Consider the following 20,076-nt stretch of genomic DNA (forward strand, 5'->3'; position numbering starts at 1 on the left):
GTAACTTTGTACACCCCAGTCCAACACCAGCATCTGCAAATCATTCAGAGATCCACAGACATTGCCTGAAGATGTCCATGGGGTAAAGCGAGGGAAGCTCAGTATCGCCCCCCGCCGGTAGAGCAGAACCACTGCAGCAAGGAGCACGTGACCGATGAGCGGCGGGGCGGGTCAGGACCGGGGTCACGTGATCCATTGTTGGTTGGGGGGGCGGGGAGGATCACGTGGTGGCGGCGCCGGCCAATGGTTGAGCGCGGGCCCGCGGAGCGCGCGCGGGGGAGGCAAGGAGCGGAAACGAGGCCGCCATTGCCAGAGTGAGAGGGAGAGAGAGATGGCGGAGGACAAAGCTAAGGGGGTGAGTGAGGGAGAGAGTGACAGACAGAGGGCAGCCTAAGGGAGGGCGTGCAGTGAGTGAGTGTGGGGGAGGCGGAGAGCCCGGCCTGAGGGGGTCGCTCCGGGGTAAGGTCCGAGCTGAGCCTGCGGCCCAGGGTAGGAGGAGGTGGGCGCTAGGCCGCGGACGGACCCCGCTCCAGGCCCCGGCTCTTCTCTCACCCCCGCCCCCCCGCCTACAGGAGAGACAGGCCTTACCCTCACCTCCCAGGGTGTGTGGGGGGGGGGGGGGTGAGGTATGGTTTACCCGGGGTGGGGGCACTGCGGTGGACAGAAGCCGCTCTCGGCCTGACCGGGGGCCGGGCGGCGCGGCTGAAGCCCCGGGCTCGGGTTTGTCGCCGTTCCCGGCCTCTGCCTTGGTCAGCGGTGCGGGGTCTGTGTGTACATGGGGGTGGGAGGGGAGAGCCTGTCCTGAAGCGGGATTGGCCTCACTGAGGTTCAAAGGCGGATACCGTCCGGACTCTCCTGCTTCGGCGGAATTTATCTCTCGGCCTTCCTTCCATCATCTGTGGAAGGCTGTCGGTGCCTACAATAACATTTCACTGTCGCCTGTGCGTGTGGCTAGCCGCCCTCAGTCACCTCAGCATAACTGACGCAGTTTTTAATGTAATTTACGGTTCTCGGTGATAGGCGTGGGGGTTGTCCAACAATTTACTGCCCAAGACTTTAGTTTTGTAGCTTTTCCCATGTTCAGGATATGTCAGACTTCGCATAGAACTAGACTCCAGACCTGGATGAATAAACTGATTTCTTAGATTATGTCAACATGTATAAATATTTAAAATACAACCTCTTAGTCTGTGTGCATGCATGGGACATTTTTTGGCAAAGCACTTTTTGTTTTCATGTACAAGGCTGTGTGAAGGATTTTGAGTGGGAATCTATTCCCCTGGATACCCTTTTATTGCATCTCAAGCAGTTATCCATGAGCATACCGTGTTACAAATTTGCATCACAAGTGTCAGGTAATATCTGTCTCCATTGGCACAGTGGTTAGCACTGCTGCCTCATAGCGCCAGACACCTGGGTTCAATTCCCATCTCAGGCAACTGTCTTGTGTGGAGTTTGCTCTGGTTTTCTCCCATAGTCCAAAAATGTTAGATGAATTGGCCATAGTAAATTGCCCGTAGTATTAGGTGAAGGGGTAAATGTAGGCGAATGGGTCTGGGTGGATTGCTGTACGGAGGGGTTGGTGTGAGCTTATTGGGCCGAAGGGCCTGTTTCCACACGCTAAGTAATCTAATCTAAAAGTGAATCTAGCCATCACTCTTTGACAATCAATGACATAATCATCACTGACTCTTGCATAATCAATATTGAGGTTACTCTTCACCAGACTATGAACTAGTCTAGTCTCAAGTACTGTAGCTTCAAGAAGAGGTCAAAGAATGTTGCAGAGAGTAATTCACTTCTGAACTCCACAAAGCATAGCCAATTTTGAGGCACAAATCAGGAGTATGATGGAATACTCCCCGCTTACAAGGTTGTCTGCAGCTCCAACAGCACTCTAGAAGTTTGACACTGTTCTGGACAAAGCAACTTGCTTTGTTTGTGGATATAGTGCCATTCAATTCCTACTTCACTCAGCAGTATGTATCATATACAAGATGCACTCTACCTTTTCACCTTTCAAACCGTCAACTGCAGTCATCTGCAAGGGCAACCAATATATTGGATACCATCACTTGCAAGTTCCCCATCAAGCCACACTCTCTCCCATCTTGCAGCTCTATTGCCATTCGTTCCGTCTCACTGAATCAAAGTCCTCAAGTGTCCTTCCTAACAGCATTGTGGGTCCACCTATACGAAATGGAGTGCAGCATTTCAAGAAGGAAGCTCACTACTTTCTCAGGCAGCTAAGATGGACGATAAATGCTGGCCCTGCAATTGAAATATTAATTTGGTTTCTCCCTGCACAGAAGCACCTAGGATTTAAGCTTTTCCAGTATTTATTGTTTGCCCTAAAAAGGAATTGCTGTTCACACAATTGTTCCATCCCAGGTATGAACCTTTACAAAATCTGTTGTTTCCACAGTGTGCCTCCACGTTGCTTTCATATTGATTCTAGGTTTGATTTCTTTCATTTCCAAATCTTTGCTGCATGTTCCAACTGGGTAGTCAGTGCTTCTGAATCCTTTCCCACTGTGATCTTGCTTTGAGGCTTGAAAATCACCAAGACTCTGAGAATGAAAAAGACTGGGGCAGAGCTTTGCGGTTTGGTTGGAGTGGGTGGTGGTGAGGGGTGCAAAATGTTTAACATTCAGGGATTTTTAAGAATCTACCTTTTCTTGGCTTTTTTCATGAACAGAAATCAGGGCTCAATGATCTGTCAGGCCAGATTCAGTATCTTTTTTTAAAAAGTTCGAGCTCCAAGGTGATAGTTGCAGCTCAGTTTGTGTGATCAATAGTGAGTGGTGTTGAGAAGTTGGGTAGAGTACTTATGGGTTGGGAGGCAGGAAGTTCGAATTTTGTTTGTAAAGTGCTTGTGGGGGAGTGTTGTGTGGTCCCTTTAAAAGATTGTGTGCTTATTTTGTTTTGAGAAATTTAAAATGTATGTCTGTGAGCAGCAGCTTGAAAGTTTGCGAGTACACAGCACCTGAATTGAAACATTAGTATGGAAAGGTCATACAGTTATTAGGCCAAGCAGCAGTTTTTACCGAGACAATAGGTTTTTGATTTTAAGCAATCAATTTGAACCAGGTACTTAGATACCAAAAGCCTTTTAAATTTAAAGTGTGGTTTTGACAACATAGGGCCAATCCTATTGTAAGAAATATTGATATGCCATAATGGATATAAAAGAAGGGAGCAGTTTGGCTAAAGAACCCAGAGCTAGCTGCCATCCACCAGAGCTAATCGCCCTCAGCTCTTGAGAGAATCACTGGTTCTCTCAGCCTCCTCTATGTCTTAGAGAAAGCACCATCTAAGTAACAACAGTACAACTAGTTAGTATTCCTGACAGAACTGGTGGAGAAGGCACCAAACATTCTGGAAGACACTTAGTATGGTTGTAATTTTGAGAGACTAAATTCTAGTTTTTGAGTGGGATTGTATTTACACGCACGACAGTCCAGTGGAATTTTGCTTTATTCCGGAATAGTTAGTAGCTAGAAGGGATTTATTCTGTTTAATAGTTTAGTTAATTTGTTTACTGTTAGAGTTAGAGAAATTGTTCCTTGTTGATTTTAAAGTGAGTATCAGATTTATTTTAGTTAACCACTAGAAGTTGCTGACAAGCAGGTTATACAACTTTTCGCATTCCTTTTATAGATTATGGGGCAGATGCTCCTCGTTGTGTTTCGGTTTTAGATCTCAGAGGGGAGTCAACCTCTGCTTTATAACAGGGGTCCTAACTCAAGTCTTGCTGGTTGGTTATGCAACATCACTAGGTAATGTAATTTCAGGAGAGGGAAGGTCGGGTACTGTGCAAGTGCAATAATCTAAATTTTATTTGTTCCAAAACACAAGACTTTGGCTTAATTTATGACAGGTACTAGTGTACTTTTGGTGCTGATCTATCCCACTGTATTGGAGCTCAGCAGACTTCCAGGCAGAGCTGTCTTTCTTCATCTTTAAGGTGATTGTTGGAGCATAAACCGTCAGAAGTGAATTTTCAGTTTATCTCAATACTCTTTTAGTCTTGGTGGTTTCTTTTTTGTGATTAATAGGATGTTTGGTTATTATAAAGCTGTTTTGTTATGTGAACTAGATTTAGAACCTTGTTATGTAAAATAACTTGAGCTCCTAACATTTTCTTCTGCAGAATATTGTCTGTGAAGCACTAAGGTAAAAACAATGACTGCAGATGCTGGAAACCAGATTCTGGATTAGTGGTGCTGGAAGAGCACAGCAGTTCAGGCAGCATCCGAGGGGCAGTAAAATCGACGTTTTGGGCAAAAGCCCTTCAGGAATAAAGGCAGAGAGCCTGAAGCATGGAGAGATGAGCTAGAGGAGGGTGGGGAGAAAGTAGCATAGAGTACAATAGGTGAGTGGGGGAGGGGATGAAAGTAATAGGTCAGGGAGGAGGGTGGAGTGGATAGGTGGAAAAGAAGATAGGCAGGTAGGACAAGTCCCGGGGACAGTGCTGAGCTGGAAGTTTGGAACCAGGGTGAGGTGGGGGAAGGGGAAATTAGGAAACTGTTGAAGTCCACATTGATGCCCTGGGGTTGAAGTGTTCCGAGGCAGAAGATGAGGCGTTCTTCCTCCAGACATCTGGTGGTGAGGAAGCGGCGGTGAAGGAGGCCCAGGACCTCCATGTCCTCGGCAGAGTGGGAGGGGGAGTTGAAATGTTGGGCCACAGGGCGATGTGGTTGATTGGTGCGGGTGTCCTGGAGGTGCTCCCTATTGCCATTTAGCTGGTGAACTCTTGGTTTATGTTTTATAACACTAAACCTTAGTGTTGTCCTGATAGTTTTACTCAAATAGGCACTGCCGTTTTTTCCAAAGTTAAGATTTATTTCCATTGGGAAGACAAACTGTTTTCACTTGAGTGAATAATGGTCTCAGGTTCTGTTCCTGAATACAGACAAGTGGAGGTACACGCACTGACTTCTGTTGTGATTCCAAATTAAAGCTGTCTGGCAGCAAGAACAGTTAGGATTACCTTTCATACTTGACAGAACTTGCCAAAAGAGGATTTGAGTAACACTCCAAGCCCTGTCTAAAACTGAACTTGCATTTATATAGTGCCTTCAGTGCAGAAAAATGTCCAAAACCAAGGAAAGGTGGAGATATAACTGGGAATTTAGTCAGGGGCAGGATAGCTTTGAAGGATGACGGGAGAGGTTTAATGAGGATTTACCAAAACGTGCATTTGAAGAATCTGTCATCCCAGTTGTGAAGTGAGAGCTATACGAAAAAGTTTAGTTTGAAGGCATGAGCCCTGAGTAAGTTGTTGAGGTAGCATGGTAGTTTGTAGTTTTGAATATAACGTAAAACTTTGAATTTACATGGGCCCCAGGTAGTACCATTCAGCAGTGGGGTGAGGTGATGTCTTTTGGGTGACACTTTAGTCCCGTCTTCAGCTTTGACATCCAAAGGTCCATGACCTCGTTTTTGAATTATTTAGATATCCTGGACAATATCTATCCCTCAAACATCATTAATGTCATCAAGTTATTATCACTTTGCTGTTTCATTCATAACAATACAGATGTTAATGGAGCTGACACAACCAAACCACAAACAGAAAATGGTTAAATTAGGTTTTGTGGTGGGATCAGATGTAGGTAGTGATGTTTTGAAAGTGGATGGCATTGGAGAACTTGAATATTATGAAAATATGATTGGGAATAAGAGGGCCACAATAGGAAATGTGACAGGGACTTATTTTTTTCTGAAAGGGAGCGGACTTGGTGATGTACAGTGTAAAGGTGAAATGAACTATGCAAAGCAGCAGAAGAATAGTAATGAAAAATGAAACCAAAATCGGAAAGACAGCATCCATAGTTTGTTTTAGAATGAGAAAAGGAACTACGTACTTCACCGATATTCTACAGCTCAGTATGTAAGGAATGGATCTTCAGGGGGAAGTTTTACCAGATTAATGTCTTTGCATGATGACACACAAATGCAGGTCGCCAAGACCCCTTAACTTTGTGAACCTTGTCATTTAATATCTTCCATAGTAGGCCTGCATCATATCCTTGACAATAATTTCTTGTCTCTTGATCATTTCCCAAAGCCTCACTCCCTTATCTTTGAATTGTGTGCTGCCAGTCAACAACGTCAAATAAAGTTAATTGCCCTGATATCACTGATACCCAGCTCTACCTTGTCAATACCTTTCTATTCTGTCTACTGTCTCTAATTGTCAGAATGATTTCCTGACATGCCATTCCTCTTCCTGATAGCTGTCTGAAACTAAATCAGACTGTTTGCCATTGTTTGACCTCATTTGAACTTTCAACCAAGTAGTGCCATTATTTTCTTCTCTATTGTCCAGCACCATGCCTGTCTCAGCTCTTCTGATACCCTCATCTGTATTAGTTTTAGCTGTGACTTTTGTCCAGTCCAGGCCAACCTCTCATCTTCACTATCTATAAACATAAGCTCATCCAAACTCTGCTTACTCTTATTCACTGATCCATGTCTGTTCTTGCTGGCATACATTAGCACCTGATTTAAGCAATTCCTGGATGTTTTTAAAAAAAAAGCCATGGTTTAAGACCTTTTGTGGCCTTGTTCCTTCCTATCTTTCTGATGCCTTACAACCTTTCTGATATAAGTGCACTTTGAGTTTGTCTCATGCTCATCCTGACTTTAATCATTCCATCACTTGTGAGCATGCCTTCAGCTTTTAAGATTTGGAGGTGCCGGTGTTGGACTGGGTTGTACAAAGTTAAAAGTCACGCAACGTCAGATTGTAATCCAACAGGTTTATTTGGAAGCACTAGGTTTCGGAGCACTGCTCCTTTCCTTTATCAGGTAGTTGTGGAATATAAGATTGTAAGACACAATTTATAGCAAAAGTTTAGCTAGTGCTTCCAAATAAACCTGTTTTACTATAACCTGGTGTTGTCTGATTTTTAACTTCAGCTTTTAATGTCTTAATCTGTAATTTCCCCCCTCAACCTTTCTGTATTGCTTTCCTTCCCTCTTTAAGATGTTCAATTCATTGATCATGCTTTTGGCCTGCTACCCCAATGTTCTGTTATGTGGCTCTGTCAGATTTTGTTTGATCATATTCTTAACTGCAATAAAGGTGTTACAATAATACAAATGTTCTGTGTAAGTAAAAGCAGCTGGGGCATTAAATCTATATCAGTGGTAGGGAAGTTGATGTGGGATGCAGTGAGAAATGTATGTTTTTTTGTAATAATCAGGAACAATTACATATGAAAATTGATCCATTGCCTATTTCAATTCCCTCCAGTGTGGAAACAGGCCCCTTCAGCTCAACAAGTCCACACTGACCCTCTGAAGAGTAACCCACTCAGACATCCCTCCCCACGTTTACCTCTGACTAATGCAATTTAGCATGGCCATTTCACCAGAGCACCCAGAGGAAACCCACGCAGACACTGGGAGAATATGTAAACTCCACACAGACTGTCGTCTGAACCCGGGTCACTTGGTGTTGTGAGGCGGCAGTGCTAACCACTGAGCCACCGTGCCTGCTTAATAAACATGTCATGAGAATCTATTTCTATAATGTAGAAGCTTGCATTAGAAAAAATACACTGGAATTAACGAATATGGTTGAGTTCCATCCTGGACTTGGATTAAATTAAAACCAATCCTTTGAGTTGTGAGGAGCAAATCAATATAGAATGCCAGATCAGTTGTATTTGGTTTGTGATTTGCTGAAGTTGAATAATAATTATCTGGCAAGTAGAATAAAATATTCAAAGCAATATGAATATCTTGTGTTTGGGAAAGAACTTGTCCCAAAACCAACTTTTGAGATTCTTCTGAAAAGTTGGCTTTGCTCACACATTGACACACTCATAGTATTTGAGCAGTTTGTGTGACTTCTGTTTTGTAAGTCTGGATTTTAACTGTGATGTTTTCTTTATCTTAACTTTAGGAAAATGTGAAAAGTGAAGGGAATGACCACAGGAATGACCATATTAACCTGAAAGTGGCTGGACAAGATGGTTCAGTCGTACAGTTTAAGATAAAGAAGCAAACACCACTGAGCAAACTGATGAAAGCATATTGTGAGAGACAGGTTAGTGATATTTTAAATGAGTAAACATAGTCAGTAAATATTTGGTTATTCCAAAAGCCCAGCTAGCCCCAATAACTTAGGACTATTGTACAGAAATTATGTTCAGGCTTCTTATGTTGTTACATTGGTTCTTTGGTAACCTGTCAAGCTACTCTTTGCTTCACAACTGCTCTTACAAAATTCAAACAGACCAAAGTAACAAGTATACTGAGGTTGCTGGAAATCTACAAATACTTTGCAAGTCATGTAGCATCTTACTTTCTCTTGAAATCATGTTAGAAAGTTGATGTCAAACATCAAAACCTTTTCCTGTGGATTGAACATTTCAGATATAACAAAATTATCACTATGAACAGTTAATTTCTCTCTCCTTTTGGATGCTGTATATTTTCCAGCATTCTGCTCTTATTTTAAGCCAAAGCAATTTTTCCTGTTTCTTCCTGACTCCCCTAGGACTGGGTGCTTATCACTGCTCTGCTCATTTATTTTCAGAATTGCACTAAGGCAGTTCAACACATGCATTTGTATGAACCATATTGTTTAAAATAGTGATTTGAAACGATGCCTTTTCATTGAGATTGCTAGTGTCCTGCAAGAAATTAGCAGTATAAATGTAAATGGGAGAGGACAATTTAGAGTCATAGAGATGTATAGCATGGAAACAGACCCTTCGGTTCAACCCGTCCATGCCGACCAGATATCCCAACACAATCTAGTCCCACCTGCCAGCACCTGGCCCGTATCCCTCCAAACTCTTCCTATTCAAATACGCATCCAAATGCCTTTTAAATGTTGCAGTTCTACCAGCTGCCACCACTTCCTCTGGCAGCACATTCCATACACATACCACCTTCTTTGGGAAAAAAAAATTGCCCCTTGGATCTCTTTTAAATCTTTCCCCTCTCACCCTAAACCTATGCCCTCTAGTTCTGCACTCCCCGACCCCAGGGAAAAGACTTTGTCTATTTATCCTGACCATGTCCCTCATAAGTTTGTAAACCTCTCTAAGGTCACCCCTCAGCCTCTGATGCTCCAGGGAACTCTAAACAATTTTCTGTTAAAATTAGGTAATGGGTAACATTAAAACATTCCTAATACAAAGGAACCTTGATTATCCGAATTTTGGATTATCTGAACAGGAATGCAAAGTCCCAATACTTGGCTAAACTGTGTTATCTGGCATTTGACTATCCGAACAAAATATTCCCCGTGGTGTTTGGATAATCAAGGTTCCTCTCTCACAAACTAAGTATGTAAGTGTGCCTCTAACCTCCTATATTTCAGAATACATGAATGTCCAAGACAATTTTATGGTGTCAGAATAGCACTACAACATGGGTTTTAACTGCCAGATAAGCTCAAATGACATTACAGTAATTATATTGCTGTAACAAAATATTTAGTGGTTGTTTGCTTACCTGGCTTCTCAAGTTGTTAAAGTGTAGCCATTATGGTGAATTGAAAACGCATCATCTTGTAGCTGAAATGCATGCATAATTACAAAAATATCAGTTAGGAATAAGTCCCCTTGCCTGTTTTATTAGAACAAATGTAAGAAATAAGATCAGGAGTAGGCCATCAGGCCCTTTGAGCCCATTCTGCTGTTCAATAAGATCATGGCTGAACCTTTTGTGGCTTGAGCTCCACTTACATGCCCTCTCACCATAACCCTTAATTCCTTTAACATTCAAAACATTGTTATGCATTAAGGTTACTTTAAAATACTCGCTCTCTGAATTTTACATTCAGTTTGAATAATAATCATATTTTGATCACTGCCAACTAGGGGTATCTTTGCTGAGGTTATTGATGAACCCTAAATTGTCGCACAATACAAGATGTATTAATAGCCTTTAATCAATATTTCTATAAAACTGTTTTATGCAAGTTGCAGTGGAGGTCCTGAAAATATGGTGGTACAGATTCAGTTGTCGTTCTCGAGGGAATTGGATAGTTTAAAATTTGTGTAGAAGTAGCTGAGTTTCCCCCATAAATGATATGAATATAACAGGCTAAATGGTCTTTGCAATGCAAGCGTTGCATAATGACCTTTGCCAATTGATCATAGTCATCTTCCAACTTCAGTATTTTCTTAATCAGTTCTCTCCAAACTGTCAAAACATGACATATCCCATGATCAGTGTATTTACCCATTTATTTCTTCTGCAACACTTGATTCCCATTTTCCTGTTCCAAAACACTTCGTTCTCTTTGGCTGTGTTCCTGTGGTTCCATTGTAATCCATCTAAATGCAGCGTAGATCGGTCCAGAAAAGTGCTGTTCCATCACCTCTGGTATGAGCAAAAGATTTTTTCTTGGTATTTTCTTTTTAGCCTGTTGGTCCTTCCGATGAATGTTTCAGCTTTCACCAAATGCATGGATGCTTAGTTCACTTGTGTCTTAAACATGAATTCATACAGGATGTTCAATGTTATCTTCAAAACTTCAAATTTTTGTTTGAACTGACATCTTCAGGCACAATTCCAGTTAATGCCATCCATTCCTTTGTAATTTGTGCTTTTTGAAGTCATAATTTTGTCTACCTGTCATTAATAATTTCTTGATCATCTTGAAATAATTTATGGCCACTAATTCATATCTTTCGCTGCTCTTGAGATTCTGTTCCAGATAGAATCTTAGAACCCTTACAGGGCAGGTGAAGGCCATTTGATCTATCAAATCTGCACCAAACCTCTGAAGAGCACCCCACCCAGACCCAGCCCATTGTTGTGATCCCAAATTTAGCCTAGCTAATCCACTTAGTCTAAACATCCCTTGGAGACGACAGGACAAATTAGCACGGCTGACGTGCTTGCCTGCACGTCTTTAGACAGTGGGAGGAAACTGGAGCACCTGATAGAAATCCGCACAGACAAGGGAGAACAGTCAGTCATCTAAGGTTGGAATCAAATCCATGTCCCTGGCACTGAGCATCAGTCTCGCCCAAAGCACATGAGATGTTGTACTGGAAGAATATTGCTTGGCTTCTACAATTATGCTCCTCTTGCGAGTGATTTAGCATCTCAAGGTATGTATTGTGTAACATTACATTGCTTAATCAATTTTTTTCCATTTCGATTCATCCAAATTTAATCTTTCTCTCCAATGCATGGATGCATAGTTAACTAGTGTCTTAGACCTATATTCATACCGTATGTTCAGTATTACCTTCAAAACGTTAAATTTCTCTTCAGATTGTTATTTTAAGGCATAATTTGAAGCCATAATTTTGTCTATTTGACAATAATTTCTCAATCTCAAAATAAATCACTGTCACGAACTCAGATCAAGTTTAGACTCAGTTTATGATCTGAAAGGAAAATCCTAGCTATTTTGAGCATCAAAGTTTGTCAAGTGGATTGAAGCTACCTGCGATTCTCTCCACTGTTAGTAATACCACTCTTAGTTAATTGCACATCTCTGAACTTTCATGATCAATTAAGCTTTAATTAATATTTGCAACATTCCAACTTGAGCACTCATTTTGATGCATCTGAACATTTAAAGCGTGTGTTGGTTTGGTCCAACAGGTAACTTTCACCTTTAATAGATAGGTTCTGGTTCAGACCTGTTCCAGGACTTGAGCATGTAATTTTTGTAGCACAGTTTCTGCATGGGCCTCAGAGGTTCTCCTTTTCAAAAGATATGATAGCAACCATTCCCCTTGGACAAGCACATTGTAAAAAATTCCATCACATTAAGAGGAAGCTTTTCCTGGTGTTCCCCTCTTTGGGGCATCGTGTTCGCTGAACTTGATGTGAATTATGTGAATCACTTTGGGGTATTTCTGCTTGGTGTAAAAAAAAATCCTACAGAAACACAATTGTAAAATTTTTGTAGTGGCTTAATTTTGTCTTTGAGTGCAGGAGCACTGTAAATTAATACAGTCCACACCTAAAGTTAGCATTGTCAGAGCAAAAATAAAGAGCATTTTTTATAACTCATTTACTTCAAGAATAATCAGCTTTAATTGAAAAAAAGTGCAAGACACAACATAGTAAAGTCACTCTTAGAGGGAACCACCAAGATTCTCTGAAGAATACTTTGTCACGTGCACTCAGCAATGGACAGAGATGAGCTAGTGGTGGACAATTTGCGTGGGTTATTGTCTGGTTTCAGACAGACTAATATCTCAACCTGATCTGTAAAGCATTTTCTTCACTGGCCTGTATTCTTCACTTAACATTTCGTAGTTTCATAGCACGAGATGCAGAAGTAGGCCATTTGTCCTGTCGAGTCTGCTCTGCCATTCATTGAAATCATGGCTGATCCATTCATCGTCTCTGTTCCTCCTACCTGCATTATTCCCCATACCCTTAATTCCCCTATCTTGCAAAAACCTGCCCAACAAGTCCACACCAACCCTCTGAACAGCAACACGCCCAGACCCATTCCCCTACATTTATCCCTGACTAATGCACCTAACACTACAGGCCATTTAGCATGGCCAGTTCACCTAACCTGCACACCTTTGGACGCGGGAGGAAACCGGAGCACCCGGAGGAAACCCACGCAGACACGGCGAGAATGTGCAAACTCCACACAGTTGCTGCGATGGGAATCAAACCTGTGTCCCTGGTGCTGAGAGGCAGCAGTGCTAACTGCTGAGCCACCATGCTGCCCCTTTATTTAGTCCTTTTATTGAAGGACCAGTGTAAATTCATTTGAACCAGGCCAGAGAACATTTATTAACCTAGTGTCGAGAATGGGTGGGTTGTCTTATGGGGAGAGTTTGGTCAGACTAAGCTTGTATCTGCTGGAGTTTAGAAGAGTGAAGCAATTCGGTTGAAACACAAGTTCCTAAGGGATCGTAACTTGTGGAGAGGATTTTTCCACTTGTGGGAAATAAACTGGTTTTTAAAAAAGGGAGAGATTAGGACCGAGATCTGATTTTTATTGCCTAGAGGATCATGATTCTTTGGAAGTTTCTTCCTCAAACAGTGGTGTGCAGAGCCTTTAAATATTTGAAGGCAGTGGGGGAGTGACTCACGATAAACAAGGGAATTAAGGTTTATCGGGGGTAGGCAGGAATGTGGAGTAGTCAGATCAGCTGCAATCTTATTCACTGGTGGAGTGGGCCAAAGGAGCAAGGTGAACTCCTACTCCTAATTTGGATGTTTTTCTTAGTTACTTTCTTTTGCCAGTCATCTTAAATTGATGTCCTTTGGTTCTTGGTCAGTTTCTACCTACCCTGGGTAGATTCCTCAATTTTAAGCATGCCTCAAATCTCCTCTGAACCTTCAGTAAGAACAATTCCAGCTTTGCCAATCTGTCCGTGTAAGTGAAGTATGTCATTCGTGGAACCATTCTCGTAGATCTTTTTTGTATATTCTCCAAAGTGTTCACATTTTTGCCAAAGTGTGGTACCCTAACTGGGTCACAGTATTCTATGAATGCTTTTGTACTGTATTTCACATCAACTGCAATCTTAACCTGTCCGGAGGACACCAATGTAAAGATCTTTGCAATATTCTTAGGCCCCTCCGTTCCTGAACCCCCTCATGAATTGAATCCTTTAATTTTGTTAACTATCCTCACATCTTTTTAGATTAGATTAGATTAGATTACTTACAGTGTGGAAACAGGCCCTTCGGCCCAACAAGTCCACACTGACCCGCCGAAGCGCAACTCACCCATACCCCTACCCACCCATACCCCTACATTTACACCTTACCTAACACTACGGGCAATTTAGCATGGCCAATTCACCTGACCCGCACATCTTTGGAATGTGGGAGGAAACTGCAGCACCCAGAGGAAACCCACGCGCACACGGGGAGAACGTGCAAACTCCACACAGTCTGTCGCCTGAGTCGGGAATTGAACCCGGGTCTCAGGCGCTGTGAGGCAGCAGTGCTAACCACTGTGCCACCATGCTGCCCACCATCTTGTTAGGAAGAGCATCACTTCACTTCTGTAGGTTGAGTTTCAACTGACACGTCTCCCCATTCCATCGGCTGGTTTATGATCTCATGTTGTTTATCACTGTTCTTTTCACAATTCAGTGCTTCTGGGTTTTGTCATCTGTCCGTTTTGAAATTGTGGCCTGCACGCCCCATTGTAGGTCGTTAATGTAGATTAGTGAAAGCTCCAATTATTGACCCTTGGAGAACTCTACTATGTACCTATCTCACCACTTATCTGTTTTGTTACTCAACCAACTTCAACTTTGTGGACAGCATGTGGCACTTTTTCACACTCCCTTGCCCTTTAAATTCATTTGTTAGTCTACATTTGTCAAGACCAGGATCACATTTCCTAAAGCTTTCTCATCACTGAGGTTAAACTGACTGACCTCTAGTGGCTGGATATATCCTGTGCAATTCTGTAGTCCTATGCATCACCCATTTATCTAAGGACGGTTGGAAGATTATAGTCAGTGCAACTGCAATTTTCACCCTTAACTCTTCCAGTATGCTCTGTGTCCAACCTGTTCCTGGTGTGTTATTAACTAATAACTAGTGTCTTTCTGATGACTCCCCATATCAATTTTCAACAGTAAATTGTTCACTACTATTTTGGCAGCTCTTTCTTCCTTGATTAAAACCCGATGTATGATAACAATTTGCTGAAGATCACCCTGATACAGAAATGAAGAATCAAAACATCAGACAGTAAAATTGTAGGTCCAGTGTATATAATGAAGTGTAATATCTGTTCAGTGAGCTGTTTTTCTCACTCTTGCCTTTGAAATGTCATTCTGTTTCAATGGTTTTATGAATGCAAGTGTTTAACATGTGATGTCCAAGTTAGGGATTGTTTTAATCTAGTACAATAGAAAAGATTCTGACACAAGCTGTTAATTATCTAGTGTCCCTCAGAGATTGTATAAATAGGTTTGTTCCCTGCCATGCTATTGAGTTGCTTTACATACACCGTCTGGCCTCATGATTTGGAGATGCCGGTGTTGGACTGGGGTGTACAAAATTAAAAAATCTCACAACACCAGGTTATAGTCCAACAAGTTTAATTGGAAGCACTAGCTTTCGGAGCGCTGCTCCTTCATCAGGTGGTTGTGGCCTCAGTTCATAGGAAGCATGGGCTTTGTATTGAGCCCAAGACCGTATCTGGAAAAATCCATTTCGCTGTTAAAAGGTAAAATCTCTGAAATGTAGCAAAGGCCATTAGGGTGAGGTCTTAATTTAGTATTTTTAATTCCCATAGATGAGTAAGTTTTTAATGTACCTTTAAGGTAGAGTAGTTAAAGTACAGTTTATAAGATATTCTTCCTCATCATCTGGGATAGTACTTCCCACTGAGACCCCTTTTTAAAGCTTGCAAGTTGTTGTAATTTCTCAAATGAGCTGAGAGAACAGGTACTTCTTTGGAGAGGAAGCAAAGCTGGTTTAGCTTATTCAGAGCTCAGGTTGTCATTACTGCTTCAAAGTCTGTGACTGTCACTTTGATAATCAAGAGACTTTTACAGCCAGGACTAAAAAGGTTACTTTTGTATCACCTCTCAAAGCTAACTCAGACCCAGGTCACAAATGAAGAGGTGATAACTTGTTACACCATTTTTAACCACAGCTAATAGCTACAGTAATTTACCACTCTGATTTTATTTTTCGCTGGCAGGGCTTGCAGATCAGACAGATCAGGTTTCGTTTCGATGGGCAGCCAATAAATGAAACTGATACACCAGCTATGGTGAGTACCCTTTTCACGGTTTGGCAATACACTAAATTCTCATTACCTGCAGGGGTTAGGAGCATGGATCTCCTGCGGAAAGCACAAAAACATGTTTGCTGCTACAATGTAAATCCCCTGTCTACTATGAAGGACTGCACGATCCTTCAGGAACTGTCAGTGGAGCAAGAAAATCAGGAGTGGACTGACCTTTTGAGAGTGTGCGGATCAATGGGCAGTGAATCCACACATAAAGCGGAGTGGCTGTAGTGCGCTAGACTATTAAAGGATCAGTTGAGCAATTGTTTACGTATGTTCAATGATAAATGTTAAATCCTAGTCTTTTGTGAAACACCAAACATTTCTCTGCTCCCCTGCTTGATTCTTGCCCATCCAACCATTCATAAGAACGTAAGAAATAAGAACAAGAGTAGGAAATATGGCTCCTCAAGTCTGTTTCACCATTCTGCAAGGTCATGGCTGATAATGATCTTGCCTATTCCCCATAACTCTGTACTTCTGTTGTTAGAGGTGTTGATGATGTAATGGTATTGTTGCTGGAGTAGTAATCCAGAGATCCAGGTAATGCTCTCGGGACCATGTCACTTTGTGGAATTGTAAATCAGAAAGATCTGGAATGAAAAATCTAATGATAACCATGAAACTTACTGATTATTGTCAGTGAACCAGATGTTTTGTATGCCTTAAAGGAAAGAGAGGTGCTGTCCTTACTTTTTGTGGACTGCAAGTGATTCTAGACCCAAAGCCTTATCAGTATAAGATGGCCTCTGAAAGATCTGGGCAAAATGCTCAGTTGTATCAAATATTTCAAATGGGGATGAAACCAGATGTACCACCTGACTTTGACCTAGTCATTGGGATCTACAACAGCAAATGAAGACATGTCAATCTTGCAAAGTCCTCATTAACATCTGGGAGAGCAGTCTGGTGTAGCCATACTAATGGAATTCTACCTTGCAAATGTCCTAGATAGCAACATTGCTATTCCAGCAGCAGTGACAGCACTGTGCTAGACAGTCAGGAGGGAATTGCCCTGAGTGACCTCCAACATTGACTCCAGATCCCATTAAATGTCATGGCATCGAGTCAAGCATTGGCAAGGAAACGTACTCATTAATCTCTCACTTTCTAGGCCTGCTCATGTTTGGAGGAAGCACTGAGGGTGGCAAGGGTGCAAGATGTCCATCACCACCAGGAGTGTCTTGGGTGCACCACTACAGACTGAGCCTTTTTAAGTCCTAAAGGACAGTGTGGCAGGTGAAGGAACTGACATTCTTCATCTCATCCTCACCAATCCACCTGCTGCAGATTCATCTCTCCAAGACAGTATCAGTAAGAGTGACAGTGGCACAGTACTTGTGGAGATCCCATTTTCAATACACTGTGTGGCGTTATCATTGTGCAAATAGGGTAGATTTTGAACAGATCTAGCAACTCAAGATGGACGATCTATCCAACAGTGTGAACGATCAGCAGAGATGTACTTGAAGACAATTTGCAGCCTTATGGTCTGACATTGCGCATTCTACCATTACCATAAAGCCAACAGATTATCTCTGATTCAATGAAGTGTTCAGGAGACATGCTGGATGCAGTGCTAGATGTATGTAAAACTGAGGTGTCATCTGGTGCAAATAGTCCTTTGGTGTAGTTTCATGCCAAGCAGCTTAAATGCTATGTGATAGACAGCTGAGTGATTCCACAATAACAGATCAAATCTTAACTCTGCATTCCTGCCATATCCAGTCATGAATAGCGGTAGACCATTGAGCAATTCATTGAAGGAGGTGGCTCCACAAATATTTCCATCCTCAATGACAATGAAGTCCAGAAGTGAATCAGTGCAAAAGAGAAGGCTGAAATACTTGTAATACTATTCAGCTGGAAGTCGCTGAGTGATGATCCACCCTGGCTGCTTCTGGAGGACTCCAACATCACCAGTGCCAATCTTCAGTCAATTTGGTTCATTTCACATGTCAACAAATGGCTGAGGGCACTGAATACTGCAAATGCAATGGGCCCTGACACCGTTTCAGCAATTGTAATTAAGGTGTGTGCTCTAAAACTTGTGCCCATAGCCAAGCTATTTTAGTACAGCTGCAACACTGATTTCTAGTCTATAATGTGGACAATTGCCCACATATGTCCTATGTACACACCAGGACACATCCAACCTGGTTAATTACTGCACTATCAATCTACTCTTGATTATTAATAAAGTGCTCATTGACACTGTTTGCATTTCACCAGAGCCATGCAACTCCTGACATAAGTACAGCTTTGGTTCATACATAAATAAAAACTGTATTCCAGAGGTGGATGCGAGTAACTGCCATTTACATCAAGGTTGCATTTGTCCATCAGGGAGCCCTGGCAAAATTATTCATTTGGAATAGTGGGTGATGTTTGTGGTGGCAGTGAAGAGAGAGAGAGAACAGAAAAGTCCTCTGTTCGTTGGAGTCATACCTAGCACAAAGGAAGTTGGTTTTGCTGCTTGGAGTTGACTCATCTCAGTTAAAAGACAACTCCACAGGAGTTCTTGGTGTGTCTTACGTCCAGCCACCTTTAGCTGCATCTTCAATGATTCTCCCTCCATCATAAGGTCAGAAGCGGGGGGGGGGCTGTTTGCTGATTGCGAAATGTTCAACACCTTTCCCAACTACAACGCTGAAGCAGTCCATGTTAAATTGCAGCAAGATCTGGACAGTATTAAGGCCTGCATTGATAAGTGACAAATAACGTTTGTGCCACACAAGTGCTAGGCAATGGCCATTGCTGACGAAAGAGGATCGAACCATCAATAGTATTGTCATCACTATCAACATCCTGGGGGTTACCATTGACCTGAAACTGAACTGTGCTATTCCTATAAATCCTCTCCTTCAAGAGTAGGTCAGAGGCTGGGAGTCCTGCAGTGAGTAACAAACCTCTGGACTCTTACCTACAGGATATAAGTCAGAAGTGTAATGAGTGCAACTCCAACTAAAGGCAAAAGCTTGACACCTTCAGGGTCATGGAACTTGATTGGCACCACATCCACAAACATTCACTCCTTCCATCACTGCTCGGTAGCAACATTATTTGTCATCTCTCCGATACAGTGCAGCAATTCACTACTATCCATGCTCATGACTACCATCTAGAATGACAATTACAGTATATACATGGGAACACTACTGCCTACAAGTTCCTCATCCTGTCTTGGAAATACATTGTTGTTCCTTCAATGTGATTGGTTGAAAATCCAAAGACTCCCTCGTTAACAGCATTGTGGGTGTAGCTACAATTAATTTGCATTGATTCGAGAAAGCAGCTCACCTTAAGGACATCTAGGATTGAGCAATGAATGCTAGCCCAGCCAGTTAGTCCCATGAATGGATTTTTAAAAAATCCTGCCTTTCTCAGCTTTTGAATATCTTTCTGGAAAATATGGCACAACCACCCAGCTTTCCATCACGTTCTGCCAAAGTGAGAGGCTTGCCAAGTCATTAATGAGGCCGTTGTATGACATGATGCATGCCAGGAAGATGTGTGTAGTGCTCTGGTGTGAACCCTCACTAATTTGGTCTGTGCTCTTGATGTTCACCTGTTTGTTTTGCTCAGGTTCCTGAATTATGTATCATTTTTCCTGTTGGACTCCATTTTGTGTTTTCAGATTTTTCTCTTTCTAACCAGGGTCTACTGATTGCTTAATTTGATCTCTACTTGTATTGTTTCCAGCATTTTTGGAATTTTATTGTTAGCACCTACAATGTCCTGAGCCACTTGGATGTTGATGTATGGTATTTTTGAGATCCTTGGTTAAGAAATTCATCTCTTATTTTCTGTCCGTCCTTTTGCAGTTGGAAATGGAAGATGAAGACACCATTGATGTATTCCAGCAGCAGACGGGAGGAACCTGCTAACCTCATGACAGTAATTTAATGTAAATAATGTTCCACAAAATGTACATGTTCATGCAACACGCTGTATTTTACTCTATTTTGAACAATTTGCAACATTTGGGGCAATCGCTGTTATAAAAATGTTAGAGGGAGGGGTAAAGAGCTGTGAGACATCTTTACAATAAATTGCTTTTTTTTGCATTGTTTTACTTTCTGGATACAGGGAATTTTCTTTGTATTTTGGATTAATCCCAATAAAGTTGATCTTGTATGTACAGTGTTTCCTTTACATGTCTTATGGATTATGTAACTGAGTGAAATAGCTACTGATTTTGCTCTTGCAATAGGTAATTTCAGTCTCTAGTACCATACTCTAAATGATATGTTATTGGTCAGTTTTGTGAAGGGCAACAATAATCTTTTTAATCCAGTCCTTGCTGCGCATATTTGTGTCCGGGATTTTTAAGAAGGATCAGATGGTAC

General features: G+C 41.9%; 1 protein-coding gene across 1 annotated transcript; it reads left to right on the forward strand.

Moving 5' to 3' along the window:
- Positions 1 to 249: 249 nt before the first annotated feature.
- On the forward strand, positions 250 to 19,868 carry LOC132825328 (small ubiquitin-related modifier 3-like). Its single transcript, XM_060840464.1, has 4 exons — positions 250 to 355; positions 7,919 to 8,062; positions 15,638 to 15,709; positions 19,552 to 19,868. Exons 1-4 carry the CDS (start codon positions 332 to 334, stop codon positions 19,612 to 19,614), a joined length of 303 nt encoding a protein of 100 aa, XP_060696447.1. The 5' UTR covers positions 250 to 331; the 3' UTR covers positions 19,615 to 19,868.
- The last annotated feature ends 208 nt before the right edge of the window (positions 19,869 to 20,076 follow it).

Source organism: Hemiscyllium ocellatum, chromosome 20 (assembly GCF_020745735.1).
Source record: "Hemiscyllium ocellatum isolate sHemOce1 chromosome 20, sHemOce1.pat.X.cur, whole genome shotgun sequence".
Taxonomy (NCBI): Eukaryota; Metazoa; Chordata; class Chondrichthyes; order Orectolobiformes; family Hemiscylliidae; genus Hemiscyllium; species Hemiscyllium ocellatum.

What these genes read in the sequence shown, in the direction of transcription:
- LOC132825328 (XM_060840464.1), top strand. Translation starts at nt 332, where the DNA reads ATGGCGGAGGACAAAGCTAAGGGG. An exon ending in AAGCATATTGTGAGAGACAG is followed by an intron (nt 8,063 to 15,637) that starts GTTAGTGATATT and finishes TTTCGCTGGCAG; the next exon opens with GGCTTGCAGATCAGACAGAT. An exon ending in AAACTGATACACCAGCTATG is followed by an intron (nt 15,710 to 19,551) that starts GTGAGTACCCTT and finishes GTCCTTTTGCAG; the next exon opens with TTGGAAATGGAAGATGAAGA.